The sequence below is a fragment of the Mytilus californianus genome, unplaced genomic scaffold (genome assembly GCF_021869535.1).
Source record: "Mytilus californianus isolate M0D057914Y unplaced genomic scaffold, xbMytCali1.0.p SCAF_11, whole genome shotgun sequence".
In the NCBI taxonomy this organism is placed as follows: Eukaryota; Metazoa; Mollusca; class Bivalvia; order Mytilida; family Mytilidae; genus Mytilus; species Mytilus californianus.
This window is the reverse complement of record NW_026262593.1, coordinates 7162371-7182335: the sequence shown is the minus strand read 5'-3', so window position 1 is coordinate 7182335 and position 19965 is coordinate 7162371. Positions and strand designations below refer to the sequence as shown.

Below are 19965 nucleotides of genomic sequence, written 5' to 3'. Positions count from 1 at the left end.
AAAGTGATTTAAATTGTTGATGAAAATACATAAAACTGATATAAAACAGTCCTGTTGGTGCACTCATACTAAAAAGTTAATCATTGAAATTTGTACCTAAGATGTTTGTAACAATATCTGAGAGGATATCATATCTTCAAAACTCTTGTCCAGCTAATTATAAAATATATATACTTCCGTAAGTGTAGTTGTATTTTAAATTGTCATAAAATATTTCATGGTCTGTTAATGTCTGAAGTCCCGGTCGGTCGGTCGGTCGGTCGGTCGGTCTGTTATAAATTTACATGTCAAAATACGTCATTTTATAACTTTTTTACATGCATTACTATATTTGCTGTTTCACCTCTTTTTCAGTGAACATCCGTAATTTTTTTTAAATCCTTTATTTTTTTTAACTTGAAAATCAGTTCTAATGAAATTTTGATTTAGGAATAATTCTCTTGACTCCAACAATTTTATTAAATCTATTAGCTAAATTTTTATCCACTCCAGCTGATTTCAATAAAGTAGCCGAAGGTCAGATTAGAATATGCGTCCAATTTTACATATTTTGCAGATTCCATAATGTTGTTTTTGTCAATGACAAAGCAATCTCTACCCCAGGAATAGATAACCTTAGCTGTATTTGGCAAAACCTTTCGGAATTTTGGGTTCTCAGTGCTTTTCAACTTCATACTTTATTTTGGACTTTTTAACTTTTCTGATTCGAGCGTCACTGGTGAGTCTTTTGTAGATGAAACGCATGTCTGGCGTAGGCAATTTAAATCTTGGTATCTATGATGAGTTTATTGTTATTCTGCGTTTAAAAATACTACTAAAGTTAAAAATCTGAATTAAGATTAGATAATATGTCACTCATTTTCAGGTTAAGATTGCTCACATATCCAGAAATCAACGCCACTTTGCTTATTTGAATATTATACTAAAGAAATCGGATACGGGTCACGGAAATTATATTGAAATGATAGGGAATTTAGAAAAAAAGTCTGTTTTAACTTTGATTTAAGTGATAGACAGGTTGCCGGGGCAGAAAATAAATATACACAACAATATACACCATTTAAACGAAATATAATGACTGGCGTTGCAAAAATCAAGGTTCCTGAGCTATTTTAAAAATCGAAGCGAGAGGATTTTAACATTGCAATATAAAATACAGGCTAAAATGGCTGAAACGTCAAATTTGCAAACTTCGTGTTGAAAATTGGCTTACAAGGTCATTAGAAATACAGGTTGCCGGGGTGAAACTTGAAACTTGAATGTCCAAAGAATAAGCAAGTCCAAACCTTGTATGTGTAGTCGTTGAACTCTAGGTTCCCACGTAAAGTTAAAATGCCTCTATTTCAAGAAGAATAAACTCACGAAAACACGAAAAATTCACTAAATTCGCGTTTATTGTTTTGGTTTTGACCGCCTGACAACTTTACGGAAATATCAGAGTGATTATAAACATGGACTCTGTGACGGGCAACTTATAATATCCGTGTTTTAAAGATTTTAATGATATCAAGCCAGTCCAGTTCAAACTATTATCACGTGGTACAATTCTCATTTACATATTATGAATATTAATTAGCAAAAGTACTACTAATTTCTGGCTATGAGGATTCGTTGACCATTATTGATTTTAAAGGGATTTTGAGAAACACAATCATTCTAAAGAGAAGAATAATAGTCGGGTATTTTTTATAACAAAAATGTCTGGAGAGCCACCACATACTTTAGATATCCCCAATAGGGCGACAATGATTCGGAGAACTTGCAATTTTTTGAGATGCAGACTTCATAAAGTTAATTTTCAGAGCGAAACTGGATACAAAATAAAATAAAATATTCAACTTACATTTTAGTTCCACAAGGAGCTAAAATCTAGGGCGTATATATTATTAGTACAATAGTGCCAGCTAAAAAAAAAACAAAAAAAAAAAAAAAAACGTTCTTGCATTGTATATATACCAAGTAAGGTCACGCATTCATATAAAGTGTATTATGGTGTTTATCTTATTTAACTTTGATCAGCTTAACCTTATTGTCTACATCTACATCTACATAATACTTCTTAACTTCAATATGTTGGAAGATTACAAGATACGGCAGGGAAAATTTAAAAAATCTTAACATATTTCCACTAAATTATAAAAATATTTTTTTGTAAAACCTTTTTTGTATAAAGATAAAAAAAAACCATTTATTTGTTCTAGCAATATATTTGGGATTTTCACCAGACTTAAATGCATCTAAGTCTGGGCTACTGACTACCTAGTTTGGTAAGGAATTCCACAATCTTGGAAAAAAAGAAACTAATGGTAACTTGTTTGTGCAAGAAATATATGTTGTATGTATGGCAAGCCGTTTTACTATTTATTCTAACTTCAAGATATCTCATATAATATATAAGATATCTTATATTATCCAGTTTTTAAAAGATATCTTATAAACTTTATAAGATATCTTATATACTTTATAAGATATCTCATAAACTTTAGAAGATCTCTTATATAGTTTATAAGATATCTTATATAGTTTATAAGATATCTCATATAATTTATAAGATATCTCATATAATTTTCTTTATAAGATATCTTAAAAACTTTATAAGATATCTTATATATTATATGAGATATCTTATATGTTTTATGAGATATCTATATAATATTATTTATAAGATATCTCCTAAAGTTTATAAGATATCTTATATAAATAATTGCATTGAAAATCAAAGTCTCCCTTTAAATCAACCAATCAAAAAATATTATCAAATCATTGAAGTGCGAACTAGTAAACTGGATTCCTACGTTTCATTTTATAAATAATTGTGTCCATGAACCAATCTTAGCAAAATCTACTAATATTATTGCCTATAGGATATTTTATTTCTTGTCCGTATCTTGTTTCTATATATAATGATTTTCTATGTATGAGGGGGAGTCGGAGGGGTCCTGATCCCGAAATCCCGGGTTTAAAAACATGAAATCCCGAGGTCCCGAATATAATGAAATTTAAATCCCGACATCCCGAAATTCGAAAAAAGAATTCCCGGATCCCGAAAGGATCAATCCCGAAATCCCGAGCTTAAAAACACCCGATCCCGGAGTCCCGATAAAGGTCCGACCCCTCTCATGTATCGCTGTGTATACGTTATATGCAATTTTGTATGCATTTAAATGTTTGGTTCAATTACAGGTTTATACTACTAATGCTTTGTTAATGCATGATTTGGTGATTCATATATATAGCATGTTTCTCTTATATATATTTACTTTAACTTATATATATTATCTTTAACTGTTAAAACCTGATTTGACCTTTTCTCGGTAGATTGTTCTGTGGTTAATTATAAACTTTTACACATCTATTTATTTGAAAGGATTTTTCCAACGTAAATTAATGATCTGTGGTAATCAACTGGTCTTCTATGAATTTCTTTGATTTGATGATATTACACCTGGTGTTTCGGATATCATTTAGGTCAAGTTCGACCAAGGCCGCTCATCCTCGTCAGGTGCCCTGGCCTACTTTATTTTTGTTAACTATAATATTTGATTATAATTACTTTTTAATTATAATCAATATGTTTCTATCGTGTAACGTATCAAATGCAGTTACATTTTTGTGGTTCTGATGTAGGGAACGTTTATTATTTAAAAATAATGGTTGAAGTCGCGTTTTAAGATATCTTATAAAGTATATAAGATATCTCATATAATTTTCTTTATAAGATATCTTATAAACTATATAAGATATCTCATAAAGTATATAAGATATCTTATAAAGTTATAAGATATCTTATAAATATTTTTTATATAAGATATCTTATATACTTTGTAAGATATCTCATATAGTTTATAAGATATATTGTATAGTTTATAAGATACCTTATATAGTTTATAAGATATCACATATTGTTTATAAGATATCTTAAATAGTTTATAAGATATCTTATAAAGAAATTTATATGAGATATCTTATAAATTATATGAGATATCTTATAAACTATATAATATATCTTATAAAGTTTATTAGATATCTTATAAAGTTAATTAGATATCTTATAAAGTTTATTAGATATCTTATAAAGTTTATTAGATATCTTGAAGTTAGAATAAATAGTAAAACGGATTGCCATATGTATGTCCTTTATGGTTTGATATCAGTATTGTGTATGTATTTGTCGGTTATAAAAGCTTAAATTATGTTTTTGTTTTGTGACATTCTAATTTATTTGATTTGATGGTGTTCCGTTGAAAAGGGAGGGATTTATTAAAGGTGAACATGTTCATTATCGTTTCATTTCCCGGTATGTATCAGCCCGAAGTAAACAACAAATGAGCTAACAAAACGACCTGTTTGACTACACTCCATATCCTAGCAAGTCTCATAAAATCTTGGGTAGTCCGATAATTTGGTCATATCATAAGGAAAAACCTACGAGATTCTAATCCCATTAGTATAATAGTCCCAGCTACATGTAGTATTGATAGACGAGTTTCCAGTCTTTTTAACAATTTTTTAGACAGAATGTTATATACTTGTGAAAGATAATATCTGACCTTGACATTTAGCCTTCTAGGTCAAATAATTACTATTTATATTTCCATCCAACACACAATACATTTTATATATTCCTGCTTTCAAGGCAAACGAGGTATGTCCAGTGCACGATGTAGTGACGATATGGCCGATATTGTCAACTTCGTTCTTGATTTTATACCTGCTCACAACATTGTCTACATAGTCCCCTTTTCTGTCTACATTGCCGACATCGTGACGACATCATCCCCCTTTCCTGTCTACATCATTGACATCGCCGACATCGTGACGACATCATCTACATCGTCCCCCTTTCCAGTCTACATGGTTGACATCGCCGACATCGTGATGTTGACAACATAGTGACGACATCGTCTACATCGTCCCCCTTTCCTATCTACATCGTTGACATCGCCGACATTGTAATGTTGACAACATATTGCTGACATCGTCTACATCGTTTTTCTTGCAGTCTACATTGTTGATATCGCCGATATCGCGATGTTGACAACATCGTGACGACATTGTCTACATCGTCCCCTTTTCCTGTCTACATCATAATGACATTGACATCGCCCACATCATGATGTTGACAACATTGTGACGACATCGTCTACGATGTCGGCGAATCCGGGTCCGTTTTCGCGCCCATTCACGTTCGCCCCCTTTCACGTTCGCACCCCGGGTCCGTTCGCACCCTTTTTATTGATTTTGTCTTAAATAATTTTTCAATCGTATTTTGGTTAGTGTATTGCTATAAATATTTTTTTGTTCATTGTTTTAAAATGAAGTGACTTTCTAAAAACGATTTTTGTGTTCAATAATTTTTTAATCGTGTTTTGGTTATTGTATTGCTATAAATAAGTTTTTTTTCATTGTTTCAAAACATGCAAAATAAAGTGACGTTTTTTGTGTTGAATATCTTTTTAATCGTGTTTTGGTTAGTGTATTGCTATTTTTTTTTTCATTGTTTCAAAATAAAGTGACTTTCTAAAAAGGTTTTTTGTGTTGAATATTATTTAAATGTTAAGATACCAAACCGCTTTAAACTCAACAACAATAACATTTTGAATCTTAATTGTTTTTACTCATACCAAGTTAAATATATGCTAATATAACTACATGCAGAATTTACATCAAGTTTAGCTGTGTAAACACCATATATAATTAACAGTAATCATAAATAATTAATCATCAAATCAATTTAAAACAATATTTCATTTAAAAAATTCAAAAATTGCCAAATTTTTCTTTATTTTGAGATAAACATCTTAAAAAACATCTCATCGGGTTTTTGAATAAAAAAAAAGGTGCGAACGGACCCAGGGGGCGAACGTGTATTGGGCGGAACGGACCCGATACCGATGTCGGCAATGCCAACCATGTAGAGACAAGAAGTTTATCAATTTCAATTTCAAATAATGTATTTATATTACGTCTGTGTCAATGTTCTTAATAGTAGAACTTATTTGGACAGTTTTTTAATGTTTGCAAATCTCTATCCTCCTCCTCCTCCTCTTCCTCCTCCTCCTCCTCCTCCTCCTCCTCCTCCTCATCATCATCATCATCTTTGCGATGTTGACATTATAGATTACTTTGTAAAACAGGGTTTTGACATTGTCTTTTTCGCGATGTGGGCAATGCCAACCATGCAAAAACAAAATGATGAAAGGATATCGACAAAGTAGTACAACACCATGTCGACATCGTTGTATTCAAAATTAACAATGTAAACAGGAGTAATGTGTTAGCGATATCGGCAATGTCAACGATGTAGACAAGAGTATGAAACGATATCCACAACGTTGTACACTATCGTGTTGACATTGTCTACTTCGCGATATCGTCAATGTCAACCATGTAGACAAAAGTATGAAACGATATCAACAACGTTGTACAACATTGTGTCCACATTGTCTACTTCGCAATATCGTCAATGTCAATGATGTAGACAAGAGTATGAAACGATATCGACAACATTGTACAATATTGTGTCAACATTGTCTACTTTGCGATGTCAACAATATCGGTACTACTTTGTACACTGGACATGAATGAGGCAAACAAACAAATACTCTTTTTGCCAATCATGGCGCCCAAAATGAGCAGAATAATTACAATATAATTTTTCAAACATAATATAAAAGTAAATTAAAAATGGATTAAACAAATTATAACATGTTTAGTTTTGATTTAATTGATTAACATCTAATCTCAAAGTAAATGAAATAAGTAAATTGTAATAATAGAAATATATAATATGACCCATAGTTTGTTGTTCTGGACTCTTTACTAACAGCACACCTCATAGTATTATCATTATTTATTAAATGTTTATAATGACTAAAGTAAATGCATATATGATCATATATATCTATAACTCTATACAAAGTAATCTTATTTAGTATTGGCATTTGTATTTCTGTTTTTATTTCAAAACCTCTAATAGTTGACAAATTATTGTCAAAATGTTTTTATCTTCATTTCCCATTAAACCAAATAAAATAAAAAGAGATATGTTATCAAGTTTTGAAATATTTTTATTTTTACTAAATATTTTGCGAAAAAGGGATTTCTAACATTATTCAAAGCTACCACAAGCCCTTTTCAATGCAACAAGGATTTGAAGATGGGGGTCATAACCGACCCCCTCATGGGGGGCATGGTAATGCTGTAACTGACTATCACCTGACCATACTAACTACAAACCAATGTTTTGCAAACATCATTATGCTTACTAAGAAGATTTTGCAAGACACTTGGTAGTCCAGCTGATCCAATAGGCATTTGTTAGCTATTGCAATCACTTGGAATTTGTAGTAACACTTTTTCAATCATAGAAGCTGTTTCTTGGGACAGATGCTTCTTATAGCAACTATTGAAATTATTTGTAACAAAAGAATACACATATTTGTACAGTAAATACATGTATATCATTTACTTTACAGGACTTCATTATGTTAGTATCAATCCTTTTATTCACCAGTCTTTCTACACTTGTGATTGCATTAGACAATGGGCTGGCTTTAACACCAACAATGGGATGGAGAAACTGGGAAAGATTTAGGTGTGAAGTGGACTGTGAAACATACCCAAATGACTGTATCGGGTAACTATACACTAAAAATAGGCAGGTTGTTTGTCATATAATAAACTATTGGTTGATGGATTGATGTTTGTTTAATACCTCCTTATTGTAAATTACAAAATGCTATATATGTAATTAAACCAATGACATTTATTAAGCCCTTGAATTTTTTTTTTTTGGCAAATTTTTAGCAAAGATTTTATTTTGTTTGAACATTAAGATAATATTTAATCTTAACATAGTATTTTCTGCATACAGTACTTATGAATTAAATGAGATGTTGGTTAAAAGTCATAAACAATAATTAAACAAAGAAATAACTCAACATCACAATAACATGAATAAACCAGATAAGTATGAATAGAAGGGAAAATGGTACTCCATTAGTCAAGGTTTTGAAAATTACACTGAGCATAGGACAAGTATTAATATATTACACTGAGCATAGGACAAGTATGAATAAATTACACTGAGTATAGGACAAGTATGAATAAATTACACTGAGTATAGGACAAGTATTAATAAATTACACTGAGTATAGGACAAGTATTAATAAATTACACTGAGTATAGGACAAGTATTAATAAATTACACTGAGTATATGACAAGTATTAATAAATTACACTGAGTATAGGACAAGTATTAATAAATTACACTGAGTGTAGGACAAGTATTAATAAATTACACTGAGTATAGGACAAGTATTAATAAATTACACTGAGTAAAGGATAAGTATGAATAAATTACACTGAGTATAGGACAAGTATTAATAAATTACACTGAGTATAGGACAAGTATTAATAAATTACACTTGAGTGTAGGACAAGTATGAATAAATTACACTGAGTACAGGACAAGTATGAATAAATTACACTGAGTATAGGACAAGTATTAATAAATTACACTGAGTATAGGACAAGTATTAGTAAATTACACTGAGTATAGGACAAGTATGAATAAATTAGAAACTACCAAAGGTCTGCCATGCTTTTATTTTCTGCTAGACTGAAAATTTTGTACATACTGTAACTGTTAAGAACACCTTGTATGAGTTTACAAACTGATGCCTTGATGTTTTAAGATTCCTAACAGATAGTCAGTAAAAAATATTGGATGTGAAAATTTGACAATCTTACTTCACTGCATTTGATTGGTTGAATTCTGAGTCTGAGTACGATAATGGTACACAAATTTTTGATGACGTTAACGGGTACATCCGTTAAAATTTAACGTGGAATTCACAAACTTTTCCGTAAACATTCTGATAACGGGTGTGCTATTAACGGGTGCATTAGTATGCAAATTAGACGTAATTGATGTGTAGGGTGTTTTCATTTGTTTATAAATCAACTTGGCAATGCAGTAAAAAAATGGAATGTTTTCATTTTTATCATAATAGGGATGATTTTTCTTGTAGTTATGCTTATAATATTTGCTGCAATACGTCTAAAAACAAACAATAAATCAAGACTGCATCTTGGTGGTGTTATTTGTTCATTTATCTGCAACGTTTATTATTTTATTTTTTTATTTGATTTGATAGGCTAATGGTAGTAGTGAGCATGACTCACGTGGGAAATGTAGCGGTTTGATTCTTCCAACCAAATCCCTGAGGATCCCTGCGAAGGTTATATTGCAAGGAAAAAATATTCTTCTTTCCAACATTCCCTAATATTTTTAAAACTAAGTCAAATGTCTTGTCCTTTATCGATCCCTATCGATCAAATCATGTAAAACCAATAAAACTAGATCTTTTGTTAACATGTTCTCGGTCAAAATATACATGTACATCAAATATCTGCCACTGAACATTAAGCAAACAACAACCAATCATTCAATTTGTGTTAGAGTAGTTTAAGTATAATCATTTTTTCTCTTTTTGAACCACATTAGGATATTGTCTCCACTTTAAACTTTGACAACAATGTTAGTTTGACAAGTAAAAATAATTTGCCATTTGAATATACACTTTATAATTTAGTTGTGTTTTACTATTTGAACTATTTCTCCTGATTGCAGTCTGGCATATTTTATTCAGTGCAATATTTTTGTTGCTAATAAGCACTACACTTACTTAGTATGTGTCAAGAAAACCAAATAAGGACAGTCAAATAAAATAACATTTATATGTAAAAAATGTGTACAACTAGTTAAACATTAAATAACTAAGCCATTGGCATTTGAGTTTATGGCAAACCAATCTCAACCTTCCATAACCCGAATGATCACTTTGGATAACCATTCAAAACATTTGTGTGTCAGATTACCATGAATATAAGTTAAGCTATTCAATGTTACAACGGGCCCTTCGTACATGTACTTGTCACTGAACTTATCATTGGATTACGCTTGATACATAACGACGACAGAAATTGATTATGCCTGAGTTTTTCCCCCCAACTCAATATTGAGTTTTCTAAACACCTTGCATATTTTTATGACTGTTTTTCAGGTTTCATTGAAATAATTTCGTTTTCATATTGCATTTAAGAAATATTGCAAAGGTCGAATTCATATATAATGCACTCTTAAGTGCCAGTTTAATGGATACATTAATGTACCCATTAATTATCGGGCTTAACGAAACATTTAACAAAGACGTTAACGGAGGCTTTGTGAATTCAAATTAAAATTAGCGGAAACTTAACGGAGATATTAACAGGTTTGGTAGTTAATGGATGGTTTGTGAATAAGCTCCCTGGCCTCAATGAAATTATTGAAATTAATCATAGAAATACCAAATACCATTTAGTTATGATTTGCCTTTTAGATTAAGACTTGTCTGGCAATTAAGACTGTTTCTGGACTATAGCTCTCTGTGTTTTTGGAAAAGTTCATCCATACAGAACTAAAGCAATTCATCTATGTGATTTTTATTATTTAGGTAAGAACTTACATGTATGCCAATATTCTTTTTTGAAGTGAAAGATTATTTATGGATATGGCCGATGCTATTGTAGCTAGTGGATTTAAGGATGCAGGGTACCAGTATGTCCTTCTAGATGATTGCTGGCCAGCTCCACATAGAGATTCTTCAGGAAGATTACAAGCAGATCCAAAAAGATTTCCTCATGGGATTAAAGCACTGGCTGATTATGTAAGTAAAACACAGACAAGACAGACTATTCTGAAAATATTACTGCATTTATTTTATCCTGGACTCGAAGACTTTGTGAAAATCATCTAACCTGGTTATTCTGACTGCAAAAATTTTCCTCAAGGTCTTCCATTATAACGTTTTAGGTCTTATTGTCTCACTGTTTTAAGCCATCGTTTATGGTCTTCTGGTATGTTGTGACATTCAATAGTTGGTCATTTCATCAGGCACTAGTTTCAGGATTTCCCAGTAGTATTTGTCAGCTGAAATAGCAATTTTGGAACTATAGTTTAGGTACTTTCATATCGGCACGGCCCATTTAGTTTGCTTAGGTGACAATGCCAGGAAAACATTTACGTTTACATAATTTGCATTTTTTATTTTCTGCAAGTGAAGTGGGAAACTTGAGTTGTTATTCTTGTCAATTACCCAGATAAAAATAGAAGCATAATGCTTCCATTAATGATCATGAAAATCATAAAAAATTGCGGAATTTTATGTGAATATTATAAATATAAAGTTTGATAATTTTTAAGCTCAGAACACAAAATTTGAGGCAACCAAGGAACATGATGTTTACAAATAATTGAGATTTTAATGTTATGTTTATGAACAGATCCATTCTAAAGGTCTAAAGTTTGGTATTTATGAAGACTTTGGTAAGAAGACATGTGCTGGTTATATAGGCAGTGAGTTCTATCTACAGACAGATGCCCAGACCTTTGCTGATTGGGGAGCAGACTTGGTTTTCTTTGATCACTGTAATGCTGCAGCTAAGGATATGAAATATGGTAAAAATAAAAGTATAAAAATAAAGAGATGTGGTGTTCTAGTTCCTATATATAATGCCCTATTAAAGAATTTTATATAAACTTAAATATCATTTTCAATTGCCAAGAGATTATAGGAAAGTAAACCATGGATTTTACCTGCACAAAATATGTACGACGTACCACCTCCAATCAAAATTAACATTATATACAAAATCAATTAAAATCTGTTATTTAGATGACCTCATAAATACAAGCAGTAAAGAAACATCACAACCAGGAAAATAATATATATCTATATCTTACAAGTACCCCTGACAATGTAATATTTAAAAAAAAATCCACAGCTCTAAATTTTACCCAACACATGATATATATATATAGTAATTAATTTTTATGCCCCACTAAGGGGCATTATGTTTTTCGGTCTGTGCACCGTTCATTTGTCCCGCTTCAGGTTAAAGTTTTAATTTAAAGTTTTTGGTCAAGGTAGTTTTTGATGAAGTTGAAGTCCAATCAACTTGAAACTTAGTACACATGTTCCCTATGATATGATCTTTCTAATTTTAATACCAAATTAGAGTTTTGACCCCAATTTCACGGTCCACTGAACATAAAAAATGATAGTGCATGTGGGGCATCCGTGTACTATGGACACATTCTTGTTTTTTTATATTTGTATAAAGGTTTCCCTATTATGGAGTTTTTCTTGAACAAAACTGGCAGACCAATGATATTCACTTGTCCTTGGCCTATGGATAACAGAATACAGCATATTAAGGTATTGTGAAGTAAAATTTGTACTTTTGAGGTACAACAGTACTTTTTTCTATTTTATACTAGATAATACTTTGATAATAAATCCAGGGAATATGCTTTAAAAAATTGACCAAGCAGCATCCAAAATTGAATGCTGCATACTACTATAAATTCAATTATTGTTTGCATTTATTTTTGCAAAACCTTTACCTCTGGCAAAAATGCCAAATCTAATTATTGTGACTCTGTTAGTCTCTGATACTGTCGTATCTTTTTGCATTATTAAAAGCATCGCAATAATTTCTGAATTTATAGTAATTTGTGAAATTTCAATTAAAATGCATGATTAAATCCACCCATGACAAGTACATGTACATGATACAATTTACATTATTCACTCGAAATTACTGATCTCATGACTAAAAACTAAAAATTCTGAAAAAAAAAGGAGATGAGATTGTATTTTTCACATTTCTGTTTCACTCTTTTTCCAGCCAGAATTCTTTTTATAAAAAAGATTTGTAACATTTTTACATTACAGCTATTAGGAAAATCTGTTATATTTGGAGTTTATTTATACTTTATGATTTCTAACGAGAAACAGAAAGTTTGATATATTTTGAGTATGTTTTGATTTTATTATTTCTAGCCAGATTTCCCTGCTATAAGAAAAACTTGTAATATGTGGAGAATTTACAATGATATTGAAGATTCCTGGGACAGTGTGATAGGGATAATTAACTGGTGGTCTAAAGACTGGTACAATATGTCTGCTTATCATGGACCTGGAGGATGGAATAACCCTGATATGGTAAGAGTTATGGCTAGTCTGAAGTTAAGGGTCCTAAGTTGACATTACTCACATTTATGGACCAGATTCAAAATAAAATGTTAAGTTGACAAAAGTTGAATTAAATACCTAGCTGGAAATTTTTTTTTTTATGTACCTGATACAGTTATGCCCCATGTCAGGAGAATATGTTTTTGTTGAGCCTTTTGTGGGAGTTATGGGACTTTCACCATTTTTACATTGTTGTACAGAAGCCTACTAGTTTCACAGCTGATTTGGACATTTCAATACTTAATCATGATCATGTTTATTTATTCTCTGTTGTAAACAACATTTATGGAACTGTTAACAAAATTATAGATACTTAATGTTGACACAACTCCTCTGCTAAGGTCAATATGAAAATAAGAAGATGTGGTATGATTGCCAGTGAGACAACTCTTCACAAGAGACCAAATGACACAGAAATTGACAACTACAGGTCACCTTACGGCCTTCAACATTGAGTAAAACCTATACTGCATACTCAGCTATAAAAGACCCTGAAATGACAAATGTAAAACAATTCTATCGCGAAAACTAACGGCCTAATTAATTTATGTACAAAATAGTGAAAGAAAAACAAATATGATATACAGCAACAAACGACAACCATTGAATTCCAGGCTCCTGACTTGGGACAAGCACATACAGAATGTGATGGGGTTAAACTAGTTTGAAGGTGCCAACCCTCCTCTAACCTGGGACACTGGTGTAACAGTACAACATAAGAACAAACTATACAAATCAGTTGAAAAGGGCTTAACTCATCAGATGGATACAAAGCAGAAATACATCTAAGAAAAACACAGAGTGGAAGTGGTAGGGTACTTATACATCCCCACAACAAAAACTTATAAAAGTATATCATGCATCTAAGACTAAAATATTAATCAGTACACATCCAAAATCCAATGGATTTAGTGTAAAGACGTCATTAACAGTCAGAGAAAAACATGACCTTGTGCAATGCCAAGATACAGATATAAACAGATTGTAGATCCATGAATGTGCATATGTATATAAAAATAACATTTAGTTTGATTTTAATTTACTGATAACAAAATCAATATTAATACCAATAAAAACAATATTCAAAGTTCTAATTATAGTGTTGAACATAGATTACATTCATTGAAATCCAAAACATTACAACAGAAACGGGCACAGCAAACAAGTTGTGATATGTAAACACTGTAAGATGGTGCCAAAGGATCATCACAGTCCAAAAATGGAAAATTAACAATAGGGAACGAAAAATGTCTCTTTTGTCGTAAATTTTAGTGAAGAGTTTCCGATGTAAAACTGAAATATCTAAATCTAGGAAAGGACAGTTATTACCGTTTGTATTTGATTCATTTAAAGTAAGAACCTTTGGGTAAATTTCAGCAGTATATTTAGAAAATTCGTGATTATTTAACGAAAAAATATCATCAAGATAACGGTAAGTGTTGTTGCATTTATCAATTAAAAGCAATTTAGACAAGTCTTTACTGTGTTGGTCATCAACTGTGATTCATAACAGTACAAGAACAAGTTTGCTATTAAAGGGGCACAATTGGTGCCCATAGGAAAACCTACAACCTGCCGAAATGTACATCAATATTATCAAGGAGAATAATGCATTATTCCTTTTCAGATAGTTGTAGGTAACTTTGGGTTGAGTCCTGATCAGGAAAAAGTACATTTTGGGATGTGGTGTATATTTGCTGCACCATTGCTACTGGCTAATGACTTAAGAAGTATAAACAATCGGTCCAAGGCTTTGCTACTGAACAAAAGACTACTTGCTATCAACCAGGACCCCTTAGGAATACAAGGAAAACCAATTCAAATGGTAGGTAAATTATTGACTGATTGATTGTTTATTTATTGCTCTGTGGCAGGTAAGAAATTCAAGTTTTTAATTGTTTATTTATTGCTCTGTGGCAGGTAAGAAATTCAAGTTTTTATACAGTGCTGTCTTCAAAACACCCCTGGTCTTGCTCTTTTTGGAGTTCATTTGATTCCCTCAGTTTTTAACTGGATTTCCAAAGGAAAATATTGGTTATTGATTTTCTGATGTACAGCGGGTGGCGGCCAGGTGGGCAGCTGCCAAACAGTGTCCATGAAATTACTTGAAAACTTTTTGATGAAATCTTTTCAAATTTAGATATGTTGTTTCTCTGTGACTAAATGAAGGTCAAGTTGTTGAGTTGTAGACATTTAAGTAGGGTAAAGTGATAATTAAAGCATTGTCCATGCAATAACTTGATAAGGTTTAGGTGAAAATCTTGTGATACTTTGAAGAAACAAGACAACAACTGTTTGAAAGTGGGTTTCTGGAAAATTATTGGTGTAACCACAAGATCCTATAATTTCATATTAAATAAGGTTATAAACTCATAAACATATTTTTTTTATTATTGACTTTATGATGTCTGCCTACCCATCCCTGCTGAACAAATGTGTGTGTACTTATATACTCTCTTAAATTCCAATTTTATGTCACTTATGATAAATAGGAGGTCAAGATTGATTTTGGCCTTTCCATTTCTGAACCCTACAAAAATTCATTTTTTTTTCACTTTATCTTGTTTTGGGGTCCAGATTTGCAAATATCATTTTCATGCAGGAAAATCCGGTTTGCTGTCAATCTGAAAGTCTCTTGTTGTTATTTTTTTTTTATTTGACTCTTCTTAATCAATTTCCCAGATATGAACATCATTATACTACTGTCTCTGTAATTTGACACAGTCATTAGTACTAACTTAAATTTATTGAATGGGTTTTGTTTAATTCCTATATAATAGTTTCTTTTTACTTTTTACAAAAATCAAGGTTTGAAATCCTTTAAGCAAAGTTGCTATAACCTGATTATTTCTACAGGATACATGCTGTCCATGAAAGTGGCATGAAACATCAACAAACAACCTGATAATATGGATATTGTTGTTGATATGAATAAAAAGTGATTTAGCCTATACTTAATGAGACACTAACCGAATGACACAATCAACCAGAATAACCCTACATTTTACAGACAGATATATTTAAAATGATTCAAAAGGATAAATTTCAAGACAATTTAGTCTTTATTCAACTCTACTAAAAGATGTAAAATTCTTATTGTGTGTTGAAAGTCTTTAATAAAAATAGATGAGGTATTTAAATATGCCTTTAAGTTTACAACCTTTAATAAAAATAAGATAAGATGATTTGAATTTACTAGTTTTTGTTGAGATGATACGTTAACAAAAACTTAGGTGATTAAAAATTCAATTCTTGTTGTGTATCTTTAAATTTATTTTCATTATTGAATTGATTTGACAGGGTGATGTCCAAGTGTGGACCAAGCCTATTCTACCAAAAGGAAGCAAAGCTGTAGCTGTCGTTTACACAGTACAAGGAGGCAACTTTATACGAGTCAAATATCCCCTAGAATTCTATGGATTAGATGCTGGAGAATACCATCTAACAGAAGTATTTGAAGGTCATGATTTAGGACAACACAATAAATCCTCTGTTATAAGTTTTACTGTAAATCCTACTGGTATATATATGTTTACAGCTAAACCTGTGAATTAATTGTATGTGTTTTCATGCTGTTCAGTATATTTAATCTCTGATATCAACATATTATTTATGCGAGTACAAAATTGAAATGTATAATTCATTTTTTACAAAAGTATTTTCAGACTCCTTATTTAACCGGATTTTCAAAGAAAATTTTGATATGTTGTTTCCTGTAACTAAATGAAGGTCAAGTTCAATTTTCACGACTTTAGCTTTTCTCGTTCTTGAATTTTGGACCCTTTTAGAAACCAGAAATTTACTTATTATGTGATTGAGTTATTTCCCTTCGAACAGAAATTAATAAGTTTATGTATAGCTGAGATGTATAGATAGTCTATCAATGATTGTATCTGTTCAATTGATTAGTCAGGAGTTGTCAAAAATTTCTTTATAACTATTTTTTTTTAAGTCATGTGTGTTTTGAAGGTAGATGCCACAGTTGTTATGTGGTATTTTATTTTTGTTGTTTGTGTTAATGTTAAATTTTTACTTGATCTTGTTTGGGTGTCCAGATTTGCAAATATCATTTTCATTAGATGATAATCTATTTTTATTAAAGGATATATTTCATTACATTACATTGTGAAGATAAAGTTGTTGACATTGATAGATAAGTTGCAGATAAGATATTAGTTTGTGACAAATGAAAGAAAAAATGTTTGGAACTATTAATTATATTTAATTATAATTTGAAAACATCATATCTAATTTTAGAGAACATTTTTTTAGTGGTGAAATCATATCTAATTTTAGATTTGCATTACTGGTTCATGGAAACAAGTTTGAGTTATTTCCATTTGAACAGAAATTGTTTTAATAAGTATTTCATCAAAAATTGAATGTTTGTGGTTCTTTGATAAGCTGATTCTAACAATGTACTTAGATTTTGGATATTGGACCATAATATGTAAATGTCCAATTTTAAAATTTTTAGTTCTTTGACCACATTTATTTTGTGTCACAAACCTATGCTGTATCAAATATTCAATCACAATCCAAATTTAGAGCTGTTTTAAGCTTAAATGTTGTGTTCGACCTCTGCAGGAAAATCTGGTTTGCTGTCACTCTGACAGCCTTTTGTTTCATATTACCATAGATTTTAACTTGATTGAGGAAATCAAAAGTTTTCTAAAAAAAAATCTCTAGAGCTTGTTGGTTATATACATTTATTTAATTTTTTATGACAGCTGTGCTTTAAATACAATCAAAAGAAATCATGTTGTTTTTGTACAATTAATCATTCCTGTCTACATTTTACTCAGTTTGCTACAATTTATACATTCCAAAATATATATTAAATCAAATGTTTGAGTAATGTCAATTAGGCATAACATATTGATGATAACTGTTATATTTGTTCATAAAATGTAAATGTTCATGTTGAAACAGACATATAGTTGTTAAGTTCTGTGTTTGTGTTAATTTCTGTGTCATTTTCTCTTGTGGAGAGTTGTCTCATTGGCAATCATACCACATCTTCTTATTTGTATATTAGTCTGACAAAAGTTTTGCCACTAACATCATGATTCATTTTTTGAACACACATGGGTTTATGTGTCAAACCACCGATTCACCCGCTCCAATTTCAAATAAATGTTAAAGTAGTCCTACTCTGACAGAAAATAGTACTTTGTTGTTGTTTGCTTAAACTAGCGAATGATGTTACATAAAGGTAACTTTTTCTGATTCAGAAATATATTTTGATCATTTTTCACCCATATTTACTTGGGCATTAATGAGTAATACAGTTTTAGGATAGGTGTGCTCAATAATATTCTTATGAAGATTTTCAATGATCCAACATGCTATTTTTAGTAGTAGGGGACTTCCTAAACACCATGTGTCACTACAGGACTTTCAACATTGGTTGAAAATTGGTATGTAGAAAGTTGATGCATGTATAGATTGAGATATACATGGTTTGCATGAAGTTAAACTTAAGTAAAATATTTAGAGTTGTGAAAATTGAAAAATTTTGTTGAATATACAGGGATTTTGAATTGGTGGTCTGATGCCTATAGCAAGAATTAAACTTAGTTTTGTCTCAACTCCTTGGTGAGATGTTTTTTTTTTTGCAGTGTTTGGTACCGGTATAGTTAGAGTGTTACTTGAGTAATGATAATTTGCTTGAATTTTTCTATTTGTTAGGACTCCTGGAGGAACAGTATGATTATGCATAATATTTTAAGCAGATAAACAGTATCTACATATTTTTTGGAATTGTATCTCAAGTTTATACACACATATATATATATGATTTATGTATTTGACCTAGTTTTTATTTATAATATATCTTTATTGATTTTTTTTTATTGTTGTTGTTGTTTTTAGCTTAGTTAAGCTGCTAAGTTCATTTGTCAACATTTTGATTTCCATAAGTAATTGGGCATCAGTATATAGTTTAAGTGGAGAACTCCTGTTGGTAAAATTATATTTTAGCAATTGGGTACATTTGTTTAATTTCTAATTGAAAGTACATAAAATCATGTTATGGCAAGGAAATGGGTCTACTTTGAGATAGTGTGTTAGTATGTTTTCTTTGTGAGGATATACTATTGCAGATCACTTATGTTCTGTTAAGTACGAAAACGAAACATTGTGTAAGTGGCATTCCGTCTTTTCAGCCTGGTCATAGGGTCAAAAATTTGATGGTGACCCTTTCTTCTCATGACAGAAGGTTATATATCTTGCACAAAACATTGTGTAATAATTATGTACTTCTTACACAAAAGTCCCTGTCACGTTTGATGATCTAAGAACAGCATAATGACATATATTGTTCCAATTGTCATCACCACTATCCCATCGTCATTTTCCTCGATTGTGACATCACTGAACATGACTGGTAATTGAATTTATACTTACCATGAGAAACACTGCGAGTGACACTAGTTAAGCTTACCTTTCCAGTGCACCTTAGATCACCCCCATTGACACAAGTAGAGCTGACCTTTCTGGTGCACCTTAGATCACCCCTCATTGACACTAGTGGAGCTTACCTTTCTGGTGCACCTTAGATCACCCCCCATTGACACTAGTGGAGCTTACCTTTCCAGTGCACCTTAGATCACCCCCATTGACACTAGTGCTTACCTTTTTGGTGCACCTTAGATCACCCCCAATTGACACTAGTGGAGCTTACCTTTCTGGTGCACCTTAGATCACCCATCATTGACACTAGTGGAGCTTACCTTTCTGGTGCACCTTAGATCACCCGTCATTGACACTAGTGGAGCTTACCTTTCTTGTGCACCTTAGATCACCCCCATTGACACTAGTGGAGCTTACCTTTCCGGTGCACCTTAGATCACCCCCATTGACACTAGTGCTTACCTTT

The 19965-nt window shown here is 31.3% G+C and overlaps 1 protein-coding gene across 1 annotated transcript; it reads left to right on the top strand.

Annotated features, from left to right (window-relative positions):
* The first annotated feature begins 7467 nt into the window (after positions 1 to 7467).
* LOC127719467 (alpha-galactosidase A-like) lies at positions 7468 to 18935 on the top strand. Its single transcript, XM_052225607.1, has 7 exons — positions 7468 to 7639; positions 10541 to 10715; positions 11332 to 11506; positions 12172 to 12266; positions 12894 to 13055; positions 14713 to 14910; positions 16386 to 18935. Exons 1-7 carry the CDS (start codon positions 7488 to 7490, stop codon positions 16638 to 16640), a joined length of 1212 nt encoding a protein of 403 aa, XP_052081567.1. The 5' UTR covers positions 7468 to 7487; the 3' UTR covers positions 16641 to 18935.
* The last annotated feature ends 1030 nt before the right edge of the window (positions 18936 to 19965 follow it).